At 42.7% G+C, this 13,365-nt stretch overlaps 1 protein-coding gene across 1 annotated transcript in view; it reads left to right on the top strand.

Moving 5' to 3' along the window:
* The window catches only part of dmd (dystrophin), a 176,651-nt gene that overhangs the window by 141,151 nt on the left and 22,135 nt on the right, over window positions 1-13,365 (top strand). The window contains exons 63-70 of the mRNA XM_031582290.2: window positions 35-96; window positions 3,068-3,142; window positions 3,564-3,765; window positions 4,260-4,345; window positions 7,295-7,452; window positions 7,975-8,141; window positions 10,088-10,199; window positions 10,330-10,466. Of these exons, the coding sequence (XP_031438150.1) occupies window positions 35-96; window positions 3,068-3,142; window positions 3,564-3,765; window positions 4,260-4,345; window positions 7,295-7,452; window positions 7,975-8,141; window positions 10,088-10,199; window positions 10,330-10,466 (999 nt within the window). The remainder of the gene's footprint in view (window positions 1-34; window positions 97-3,067; window positions 3,143-3,563; window positions 3,766-4,259; window positions 4,346-7,294; window positions 7,453-7,974; window positions 8,142-10,087; window positions 10,200-10,329; window positions 10,467-13,365) is intronic.

The raw sequence follows: 13,365 nt of genomic DNA, 5'->3' as shown, positions 1-13,365 counted from the left end.
TGTTTTCATTTATTTATTGATCTTTTCTCCTCAGCCACCAGACGCAAACAACGAGTTGGGATCATCCCCAGATGTCCGAACTCTACCAGTCTTTGGGTCAGCAACTGTGTGTGTGTGTCTGTGTGTGTCTGTGTCTGTGTGTGTGTGTGTGTCTGTGTGTGTGTGTCTGTGTCTGTGTGTGTGTGTGTGTGTGTGTGTGTGTGTGTGTGAATTGGGAGTCTGCCAGTGTGATGGTTCCTACCATCATACTTCTGAGATGTAATCTTTTTTTCACCTGCTGTGTATTGAAATATACATTTCAAGGTTGGGGTGTCTGTTAAAAAAGGAAAATCAATTATTAACTATAACTTTAACAGCCAATTGGTACACAAAGCAACTAATTCCGTGGTGTTGGGTCACAATTTAATAATCTAATATTATATGGAATCAAAATAAGTGCATTTGTCATTAGACTTTCCATTGGCATGATTGACTCAGGTGACACAAATTCAGCAACACATCCTAAAAATTATTATGCTGATTTCCCGAACAGACTTTGTAATATTTTGAGTGCATAAATGTAAATAGCAATTCTGCTAATTCTCCCAGAATTGAGGACTGCATCTTTTAATTTGTCCTTCAAAAATACCAATTCAAAACTCCAAATGTTTAAAAAGATATCTGACGCAGCATCAATAATAAGCATGAAGCCCCGTTACTTTGGCAAATCATATCTGAACTAGCTGTATGTCCAACTATGGTGATACCAGACATCAGTGATATTTCAGTTTGGATGCAGGGCCATCATCTTCACCTCTGTCTTTCTAAGTCGGAGCTCCTGGTAGGTATACCCAGTCCAATCCAGCTATCCCACAAATCCAACTCGACTCGTCATTGACCCCAACTAAAGCTGCTACTTGGGCATCACAATCGATGATCAGCAGAGTTTCTCTGACCATGCAGCTTTTGTCTTGAGGTCTTATCGCTTTGATAAGACTGCATTGTGCATGTGTCGTGAAATCACTGAAGATGATTCAAGGATGCGGCAGCCCATTTGAACTTGTATCAGCTAAAGAGTTAAACATGTATGACATGTCCTCTGCTGAACACCCTTCACTGGTACTCTATAGCTGCTAGAATGAATGAAATGTAAAACCCTTACTCAGGACTGCCACTGGATCAGCACTTATTTGGATTTCTATCATTTAGGTTTATTCCCCCTCTCGACCATTTTGTTTTAAGAATAGCAGTTGTCTTTGCCTTCTCTGTAGCAAGACATCACAATAGAAGACCAGGATTTTAGAACGTCTTTACTGCAGAATAGATTACTGGTATTTTATGTTATGTTTTATGGGGACTAATATGCAAACATGGGTGGGTCCGCACAGTGCCGGGGTTTGTCCACACACATATGTGGGAGTTCCATATTTAAAATGACTTACTTCAAAGCAACACCTTTCCCACAAAACTTCAAAATGATATCATGTTGGGTAGACACAAGAACCTCCGTTCTGCCTCTCTTGTTGTAAACTGCTGTTTACTCCATTGTAGAACTATTTCTGAGCTTCGTGTGAACGTTAAATAAGATACGGCCCAATCATTGTAATTGGCTGATAAAAAGTCTTCGCCAGATCCACTAATTACTCGACCTATTTATGCTTGATTGCTCCCCGCTTTGTGTCAATGACATCAGCAAATCTAGGTCTCCCCACCTATTCTCACAGCGTGGTTACTGCTGTGTGACGCTCGCTCACTCCCCCCCTATTCTCACAGCGTGGTTGCTGCTGTGTGGAGCTCGCTCACTCTCCCACCTATTCTCACAGCGTGGTTGCTGCTGTGTGAAGCTCGCTCACTATGGAGTGAGGGCCAGGAGGGTTACAAGCAGTGAAGAGTCCGAACGGGGTTGGTCAATGATATCCCCACTCATGGAATGCCTCCTAATTAGTGCAGATTCGTTTTAATGACACCACTTTTTTACGCCATTAGCACAGCTTCTGTTATGATCACCCTTTGCCTGACCCGTAGTGCAAGCAAGGAACAGTGGATAAAGAAAAAGGCCTTTTGAATGCCAAGTTCAAGAGTTGTCTGGTGGATTGGATGATTGAACTCTCGATCAGTAACAAGGAACAAACAAAGACAGGGTTATCACAGACTACCTCCAGAATGTGGGAGTAGAGAGAATGGAATGGCCTGCCATGAGTCCAGACCTCAACCCAATTGAACACTTGTGGGATCAGCTTGGGCGAGTGTCCAACACAACCACGCTGGCTGACCTGCAACGACTCCTGGTTGAGGAATGGAATGCCATCCCACAGCAACGTGTGACCAGGTTGGTGACCGGCATGAGGAAGAGGTGCCAGGCTGTTGTGGCTGCGTATGGATCTTCCACCGGCTACTGAGGCTCCTGACGGTGTATTAAATGAATAAATTGTATAATTGCCAATATGTCTTGTTTGTTCCTTGTTACTGATCGAGAGTTCAATCCTCCAATCCACCAAACAACTCAAAACAAGAGTCAACACCAACAGGAGAATACACTGTTTAGCGTTGGCAGAGAATGTTGGTCATTTTACCTGGGTGCTACCCACATAATCAGCTGTGCTGCTCATCCCACAAATGCATGATCCTTACAAGTTGGACATCATTGTAAAGGTAAATAAACAGGATTTCCAACAATATAAAATACAATGCCAATTAGCATTGTAACAACAGAGAAATAATCGACCAAACACAAAATGTATATGTGGAAAGAGAGACCAAAGTAATTCCATAACTGCTCACAGATCGTTTTGGATAGGATATATTTTTTTCCTTTTACCAGCTGTACAAGCGTATCCATCAGACACGTTTTGGTTTTTGAAGAAAGCTTTGGAATAGCTTTGGCCTTTTCTTTACCTACCTCTGTACACAGCAGTTTCTCCATGACTTTTGTACTAATTCTTACACATGCATGTTCATGTAATAGGATTTGTACCTCTATTGCAGGGTATCCTAATATTTCCCTCGGGATTAATAAAGTATCCATCTCTATCTATCTATGTATTGTTACTGACCTCTCATGTCCATGTTTCTTCTTTCTCTCACACAGCGGACCTGAACAATGTGCGCTTCTCTGCCTACCGAACAGCCATGAAGTTAAGGCGTCTTCAGAAAGCCCTGTGCTGTGAGTAGGATCAGTAGGATGTTTCACGCTGACCATAGGCATATTAGCTAGGTGTCTAACAGTGGCTTGGTGGTCAGACAAAATTGATCAGATTTCATTCATCAGAATCACACCTCCATGCATGTTCATGTCTCAGACATTTCTTATCTGCAGTATTTTATATTTTTTAATAAAATATCAAGGATGTATCCTTGGACAATTTAATCTGAACCTGCATTTACAAATATATATTTTTTTAACTAAGTTGACTAAATTGTTCCACTGTGCATTATGAGTTCAGAGTGACTTCAGGTCTACGAAGTATGCAACAATATGTAAACCTTTAAGAGGAATGTGATTTTGCTCAATCAGATATGTAAACGATGTGTGATGGGTTTGAGAGAAGTTAAAATGTAATAAACAGGTCTGTGTTTGTCTACAGTGGATCTGCTGGGGATGTCGACGGCAGTGGAGGCCTTTGAGCAACAGGGACTGAGGCAGAACGAGCAGCTGGTAGACGTGGTTCAGCTGGGGTCCTGTCTCACCAACATCTATACCCGACTGGAGAAGCAGTACAGCAGCCTGGTCAATGTACCGCTCTGTGTGGACATGTGTTTAAATTGGCTGCTCAACGTCTACGACATGTATGTACACTCAAACATAATAATACCTCCCTGGGCTTAAATCCTAAAGTCTTAAGTCCTCTTTCACGACATTCTGTTTTATTTTCATGGATGCCTGTTTTAGTCCGGATCACCTGTTATTGTCCCTGTAGTGTGGGTGTGTTTACTTTAACTATTTTAACATTGTGTTGGAGTGGGATCTTGTCTGGGATAGTATGGTATGGAGTACGAGAATGCCTGTTAGGTGAAAATTCACCCTAGTTACCTCAGGACTCCGGAGCTGTAGATCAGTATATTTATTCAATTGCAATTGGGCTTCACGAATATATGAATCAAGTGCCTTGTATTAATATATTCCTTGTATCATTAACAGTGTTTGGAAATTATCTCCATCAATGCCCTTAGACACTTGCTGTGCTTTGTTAATTGTTATGGTTTCACCATGTTTTGACGTCTGACTGATTTAAGGTCAGTAGCATAAAACGTTATAAGGGTTTGATATGTTGGTTTCACAGTGGCAGAAGTGGTAAGATAAGAGCGCTGTCGTTGAAGACCGGCATCATCTCCCTCTGCAAAGCGCATCTAGAGGACAAATACAGATGTAAGTAACAGCCCCTACTGAACATGATTGGCTCACTTCCACACTTCGGTTATTTGTGAATTGTGATGTTTGATGATGGAACAGAGACACGGTTGCCGGCACCGCGCTACATTCCAACATTACCAACTGGTGCATGGATGCGTGTGTGTGTGCGGGTGTAGTCAAAAAGTGGTGATCAGTTTAAATGTTGCGGGTAGTGGCAGGAGTGTTGGTAGAAAGGAGGGGCTGCCGTTTCACGATGATATAAGGAGGAAATGAATTGAGAGATACTATGTAGAACTTACTTAATACAACTGAAAGTGAGGTCCACACTGCAGAAATGACCACTGGGCTTCATTTTAGGGAAATATAAGAGAATAAAATAAAATAAAAGCAATGTACTGAAAATGATAATAGAATTGTGTTTAACCTTCTATACAATAACACTAATGGAAACAGTGTGGCATGACTACGGGTGCCCAGCCAGCACATCCTCTGTGTTTTGGTGGCCATTGAATAGACTGGGAAATAGAAATTGGTGTGAAGATTGAACTGGAGGGGCTGCAGGACAAACTAAGGCCTTGGACCCTTACTTAGAGAAGGCTCTTGGGCTGCAGCCCCATGTTCTTTATGAAGAAACAAACAACAAACAAACAAACAAACAAACAAACAAACAATGGCGTCTCAAACCAAGTGGTGGGACTGGAGGGGCGCCCTGTCTTCAGGGCGGACGGAGTAGCAGCTGAAACAATTAAGGGTGGGCGGTGGCTTTTTCATTTATGGGCACAAAACATGGTGCACAGACTGCCATTGCTCTGCTGATCTGCTACATCTGATAATTAAGGGGAAGCCTATATATCTATCTACCAAAGAGCTCAGTTCTGCTATCGGGGAACTACAAACACTATCACCAGACGGGGGACTTTATTGTCGCTGAGAACTTCAATCACTGCAATCTAAGAACTGTACTTCCAAGATTTCACCGAAATGTCTCATGAAAATCTTGGACCACGTCTACACAAATGTGGCTGATGCCTACCAAGCCACACCCCTCTCCCACCTGTGATAGGCTTACCTGTCTGTTCAAAGCCACACCCCTCTCCCACCTGTGATCGGCTTACCTGTCTGTTCAAAGCCACACCCCTCTCCCACCTGTGATAGGCTTACCTGTCTGTTCAAAGCCACACCCCTCTCCCACCTGTGATAGGCTTACCTGTCTGTTCAAAGCCACACCCCTCTCCCACCTGTGATAGGCTTACCTGTCTGTTCAAAGCCACACCCCTCTCCCACCTGTGATAGGCTTACCTGTCTGTTCAAAGCCACACCCCTCTCCCACCTGTGATAGGCTTACCTGTCTGTTCAAAGCCACACCCCTCTCCCTCCTGTGATAGGCTTACCTGTCTGTTCAAAGCCACACCCCTCTCCCACCTGTGATAGGCTTACCTGTCTGTTCAAAGCCACACCCCTCTCCCACCTGTGATAGGCTTACCTGTCTGTTCAAAGCCACACCCCTCTCCCACCTGTGATAGGCTTACCTGTCTTTTTTCCAGCTCCCCAAGCACAGCCCGGTCATTAAAGAGTTATGGAGTTTTGGTCTAAAACTAGCGAGCTACCTGCCTAAAACGCACGCAAAACCCTTGCAAACACTACCAACAGCCCTGTTGGCACTGATTAGAGCTTGCTAACTGGCATCTTTTGGCATTATTATTGGCAATGTAGTGCTGTGAAGGCATTTCTTGCGTGTTTAATGGGGTGTTCCGTTCCCCATTGCTTCTTAAAAAGCAACTCTGTTCTCCAGTGCCAGTTCTGACACAGACTGGAGTGTGCCCAGGCCATCATGGACTCACACATGAATATCGACCGCTACACCAACACCTGTCCTGGTCCATATCAGCAGGTGTGTGGACATTGTAACACCCACCCAGGCAGATCAAAACATTCCCAAATCAAAGCCCTGGATGAACAGAAAGGGTTTCTTACTACTACTCAAGGCATGGGGCACAGGTCTGGAGACCAGGAGGCCAATAAGCTCTGCCAGGTATTCATTACTGGCAGAGCAGCAGCAGTCTCCGGTTAAGGCAAGGGTGGTTGCATATGCATTTATGTAAACAAAACAAAACATGATGCTTCTATGTGCAGCTATTCACAAGCTGCAGACCATGCTAGGGCCTCTGTTGTTGCCGAGGACAACCACTGCACTTTGAGATCCATACTTCCACATTTGAACCAAAATGTCTCCTGAACCACACAGGGATGTAAAACCTTAGATCATGTTAACACCCGTGACAGTCAGTCAGGCCATCTCTCTCATTGTTCCTGTTCCCCGGGCTGTACACCCGGGTCATCAAACATGGGGACCCCACATCAAGGACCATCAATCAAGATTTGTGTGTGCTGCTCAGTCAGTCACAATCGACTTTCATACTAACATTTGACTCATACACCAACACCTGTCCTGGATCACATCAACAGGTTTGTGGACAGAGTGACAACACAACACAAAAAACAAATAAAAACTTCCCCTACCAGAAGCCCTGAATCAACAGACAGCTTTGCCTCCTACTCGAAGAGAGAGAGGCAGCCTTCAGCTCTGGTGACCAGGAGGGTTACTGGGCAGCCAGGGCCAACCTGAGGAGGGGAATCTGCCAGGCTAAACGCCGATACAAAAACAGCTTATTGGGGGGGGGGGGGGGTGCATTTAAATCATAAAGACATGCATTGCATCGTATGAATATGAATGAATGTTGGTGGTGGTCAGAGGGGCCGTTGGCGCTGATTGGCAGCCACGCTTCTGTCAGTCTGCCCCAGGGCAGCTGTGGCTACTGAGGTAGCTTACCACCACCGGTATGACTGTGTATGAATGACAACTGGACTCTGGACTCAGTTTGTCAAAATCACACACTACCGAGTTTAAAATACCTCTCCTGAGAACTTTCATTGAAACCAGTCTGTTTCTCCCTTTTCTCCTAGTTCTCTTCAGACAAGTTGCCAGTGTGACAGGATTCTGTGATCAGAGGAGGTTGGGTCTCCTGCTCCACGACTCCATCCAGATCCCACGGCAGCTCGGGGAGGTCGCAGCGTTTGGTGGTAGCAACATCGAGCCGAGTGTCAGGAGCTGCTTCCAGTTTGTGTGTAGCATCTTAACACGTTTACATTTACATTTACATTTAGTCATTTAGCAGACGCTTTTGTCCAAAGCGACGTACAAGGGAGAGAACAGTCAAGCTAAGAGCAATAAAAAAGCATGGTGTAACAATAAATACTACTTTACATGAGAATTAGAAAAACAACGACCTAGAAAAAAGGAAAAGAAGTGCAGGAATGTAACTGCTGAAGTGCAAGTTAAGCGCTAGTCAGGTGCCAGTTAGGAGGTGAGGTGCTCTCTGAAGAGTTGGGTCTTCAAAAGCTTCTTGAAGGTAGAGAGGGACGCCCCTGCTCTGGTAGTACTAGGCAGTTCGTTCCACCAACGTGGAACTACAAATGAAAATAGTCTGGATTGCCGTGCTTGCACGGACGGCAGTGCCAAACGACGCCGTTTACATACATGTGTACATACTTACATAGATACTATATATATATATATATATATATAAAACAGACATACAGCTACCTCAATGAAGCTCCATTACTAGCAACATGTTTTTCTTTAGGCAAATAATAAGCCAGAGTTGGAAGCTGCGGTGTTTCTGGATTGGATGAGGCTGGAGCCGCAGTCTATGGTGTGGCTACCAGTGTTACACCGTGTGGCTGCTGCTGAGACCGCCAAACACCAGGCCAAGTGCAATATATGCAAAGAGTGTCCCATCATTGGTTTCAGGTAACACACACACACTACTAACACACACACACACACTCACACACACTACTAACACACACACAGACACACACACACACACACACACACACACACAACGCACAACACACATTGTTCAGAATTGAACACCCTTAAACAGTTCAAATCAAATCAAACTTTATTTGTACGGCGCATTTCATACAAGGAGGTAACACAATGCGCCTCACAGTAGGAAAGAAAGTTGAACACCATCAACAAATGTTATCTGCTGGATAACTAGCTGGATAGCAAATGCACTGTGATTTAACTTGATCTGGGTAGCACAATGAAATGGCAAAAAAAACGACACACATTATTTGAAATGAATATTATGAGGATATATTTATTAATTCCATCTCATTTGACCTTTGCCAATAACGATTCAAAGATAGACATGTATTGCAATGAAGTATCTTGCTCTCTCCGTTCAATAGTTATTAAACCCCTCCTCAGTGGCACACTTCAATGGAGTCATGAGTGTAAACAGGGCCATCCAGTGGCCTGCGTTGGTAGTGCAGTTCATTTGTCAAACTAAATTATTATGATGATGATTATTATTATTATTTATAATAATAATGACAATAATAATATTTATTTATATACCACTTTTCAAAATCCATGTTACAAAGTGCTTCACAGAGGCAGCAAAGTAACTCATACAATCATCAGGTATTCGATAAATAATAAATATATATATATATATATATATATATATACCCTGACTGCAAATGCTCTGTCCCCTTTAGTTTTCAGCTGGGCCTCTGGAATAGACAAAAGCACACACCAGCGCATATGGTACAAAGAGCATAGTGCATAGTGTCAAGTTGCACTTTTCCTGCTGATGCCAATGCATTCATGGGCTGGTCAAGGGAAAAGTGGGTCTTTTGGGCAGAGCCATGGGAGGAGATGTACAAGGAGCTGCTGACGACGCACTGAGCACCAGTGTTGCTCACTTGGGCCCTGTTAAAAGCAAATGTTTGCCTTTTATGTCTTGCCATCTCTCCCTCACTTTATCTACTTGCCTACGTGTAGCTGTTAAAGCATTGATTTTCTTGTTTTATCATAACCGCCCAAATAGTATTTTGTTGAATGAGTGTGCAATGCACTGAAGCACTTGCCCATCTGTTCTTCACAGCTAGATTGTGCAAGTGATTTTAGGAGGAGGGCCACTGTGACTGAGTGGTGCGATGGTTCGTTCTATATACCCTCCAACAAGCGCTGGAACTGTGTTTTGATTGATTTTAAGTTGTTCAAGTTTAAGAGTCTCACCATCAGATTATTTCAATTCCTCTTGCAATGATTTTCCATGTGGAGCCATGGTTCAGACTTGCAGGTTGACACAGCCCATAGGTCCAATAGACACAGCCCATAGGTCCAATAGACACAGCCCATAGGTCCAATAGACACAGCCCATAGGTCCAATAGACACAACCCATAGGTCCAATAGACACAGCCCATAGGTCCAATAGACACAGCCCATAGGTCCAATAGACACAACCCATAGGTCCAAAACTGAGAACGTTTTGCTGTTCACAGGTCATTTTAGAGCCACACAATTAGGCTAATTGGAAGTCACAGGTATACTGGATTTTGTTTCAATGATCACAAGTTTTCTAACTTGAGTTTCACAGATCACAGGTGCATTCACTTTTGTTGCATTGAGTTTCTACTTTGCGGCCTGTATTTTTAATATAGCCTTTCTACGGTATTTGTTTTTCATTGCTCAACTTGTCAACTTATAATAAATAATGCCATTATTGAGAGGCGATACAGTATTGAACCTTCAGGCATTTAAGATTCACTTCTGTACCTACATATGCTTGTTATGGTGAAACGTAGGCTGATTTAATGTCTTTTTGTTACATTTGACAACCCTGCTGTATATATAAAAAGCTTGTATCCATCTCATATTTTCTCTGTTTCTCTTTCAGATATCGAAGCTTAAAGCACTTCAATTATGATATCTGCCAAAGTTGCTTTTTCTCTGGAAGAGTCGCCAAAGGCCACAAGATGCAGTATCCTATGGTGGAGTACTGCACACCGGTACGTCTGTGTGTGTCTGTGTGTGTGTGTTTGTGTGTGTGCAACCAGTATGTGATAAAGGAAAGTAATATATATTCTCCAAAGCGTTGTATAAATCAGATTTATTGGTTTCTTTTTACAATTTTCTCAGACAACATCAGGAGAAGATGTTCGAGACTTTGCAAAGGTGCTGAAGAACAAATTCAGAACAAAGCGCTATTTTGCCAAGCACCCACGTATGGGTTATTTACCTGTTCAAACTGTACTTGAGGGAGACAACATGGAAACGTAAGTAAAAATAACACCACACATTGATCCTTACTCAAGTACGATCATTACAAAGGTGATCTTGTCTTTACTTGATGAGTTGATGCACACAAATAATCTGCTCTGAAGGAAGATTGCTGTCTCTGATAATTTGCCCTCATTTTGCTAGTGGAAAAAAACTGAAATATTCCATGAAGGTCAGATACTCAAATAATTTCCTCAGACCAGCTGGCATATGCCTAATCAGTTTATTGTGGATATCGTTTAACTATATTACAATTGGAGTTCCTTGGAGTGTTTCACAACTGTTAATTGCTTTTTAAACACAGCAAGGTGTATCGGTGCCAGTAAAAACCCTGGTAGAGAGAGAGAGATCTGGATATTATTATGTGGATATTGATTTTTTTTTTTTTTTTATCTTGTTTTTACAAAGGTGTGGCTCCCGGAGGAAGGTTAATTTGCTCAATTCTGGTGCAAGGAGACATGTTTAGGAGACATGTTTGCAAGTAGTTTACTGGCTCTGCTTTTGGAAAGGAGAGGAGTTCAGGGAATTGAGTTGAGGGAGGTCAATGGGTGTAAAGGATACTAGGAGTGCACCAGGTGATGGTGGTGTTACAGAGGTAGTGCATCCTGGAAGGGCTCTAGGGTCGTTGGGGAGAGGAGACTGAAGTTTTTCTCTTCAAATTTTGTTATTGAAAAAGGTCACAAAATCATTACTGTTATAGGAACAGAATGTTCAATTGTATTGTAGTTTTTTGTTAGTCTAGAAATGGTGTTAAAGAGAAACCTTGGGTTGTATATATGAATAGTAAGCAGATTTTCACCACAGAAAGTGGTCTTTTATAGCTTACAAGACTATGCTGCCATGCCAGGCCCTGAAGTTTGGTGGAGTCCCATCAGTGTTTCATGGGGCAAGTCTTTTTTTTTGTCTGTTTTTCTCATTCTCTTTTTCAGTGGTGCAACAGTGTCAAGGGTTGAGCAAGGCACACTTGTGACACCAACTGTTAGTAGGTCGCTATGAGGTGGGGATGTGCTTTCAGTGCCAGAAGTAAGAGCTGAGGCAAGTGCAGCTGGTAGTTTTGCCATGAATCCTGTTGTAGTCTTGTCAGATAAACAACGGCTGTAGAAGTGGGTTCATTCCGACGTTGCGTAGAGTTCTTATTGCATGTTGAATGTTATTAGGTGATGATCTGAAAAGGCAGTATTTTAAGGTACTTTATAGGTGTGAGGTATTTTATAGGGTGGTCAATTTCTAAGCCATATCTTATAACAAGGTCAATGATGTGGTTGTGGTAATGAGTTGGCTGTTTACATGTTGCTCGTTTACACTGAACCAAACAAAGTCGGCATAATGCTGCCCCAGTGTGTTTTAGTCGGCATAATGCTGCCCCAGTGTGTTTTAGTCGGCATAATGCTGCCCCAGTGTGTTTTAGTCGGCATAATGCTGCCCCAGTGTGTTTTAGTCGGCATAACGCTGCCCCAGTGTGTTTTAGTCGGCATCCTGGCATTCCGGTAGCAGAGGCATGGCTTTTACATAGCGTCAATAATGCCACATTCGAGACCACTTACAGCGCGAATATTTAGAACTTGGAAAATTGCACTATAATGCCTCATGAAGTTTGGAGCGTTGACTCAGAAACTCAGAGAGAGAAAAAAATATCATGCATCATTTAATCAATTTGACATTATCAATATGGTGACGAACCTAACAGAGATCTTTACTATATCAAAGGATAAAAACCTTTTTAAATGCATGAGAAGATGCATGAAGAAGCAGTGTATCAAGATGAACAAGATAAAAGTAATACATAATTATTGTACAGCTCACGTTAGCTAGACGATTTGCTATGATGGTTACTTTGAAGTACCTATGTGATGTAACTGGTTTAAAACACATCATGTATCTCTTTAAAACATATTAAGATTCTTCTTACATACATTTGGACCACTGAATGTTCTGCCGACAGTTATAGCAGAGACGTTATGGTTATAGCCTTGATTGGCGTGTGTGTGTGTGTGTGTGTGTGTGTGTGCCTTGATTGGCTCTGCGTTTATTAGCATTTATTAGTTCTGGAACAGCGTACTGGATGTGTAGTCTGCTCATAAGGTTACTATTATAGAATAAGCAGAACTATGAGGCAGAGAACCATATCAATGATGGCATTTGTTTATATTACACACACACACACACACACACACACACACACACACACACACACACACACACACACGCGCGCGTGCGCGGCCATCAGGGACATGCCCAGTGAATTGGCCCTCTGAGGGACGCCCAGGTTAACTCAACCCCTGTGTGAGGGACACCCGAGGTGGGGTGAAGCAATAGATTGTGGGGCTCCCTGGGATGGGAGAAGTACAGTGGGGGATGGATGAGGGAGGCCATCCTGTTCTCAGCCATCCTATGCCATTAGATATTGATATCGGCATTGGCCCTATAATGCGAATGCACATCGGTCAATCACTAATTTATATACTAAAGGTGAGTTTACGGCTTCCACAAAAGTGGTGACCGCAAACATTCTGCGTTCTCTCGGTTGGCATAGGCAAACGGGTGCCATGCAGACACCACCCTTTACTTAAATGTATACTGCACAGTTTTGCACTCTGCTTTGAATTGAGAAGGCTGAACAGAAGACAATGTCTGTCTCATGGTAGGGTGAAGTGAGTTGAGCAAAGATGAGTTCAGCCATCTGACATTATGACCCAGACAACTATGAGTGATTGTTTACTAATGTTAGAATAACAAAGACACATTTTATAGTAATATTTATTTACCTCAGGGCAGTGCTAATCTATTATGGACATTTAAGGCATACAAGTCTTATAGCCAGGGTTCCTTTTAAAGTGAAATTCTGTTTCGTCATGCATTAAAAAGTGAGATGCTCTTTGTATATTCTCATATGTC

This window comes from Clupea harengus, chromosome 16 (assembly GCF_900700415.2).
Source record: "Clupea harengus chromosome 16, Ch_v2.0.2, whole genome shotgun sequence".
Taxonomy (NCBI): domain Eukaryota; kingdom Metazoa; phylum Chordata; class Actinopteri; order Clupeiformes; family Clupeidae; genus Clupea; species Clupea harengus.
This window is presented reverse-complemented; position numbering and strand designations above follow the sequence as displayed.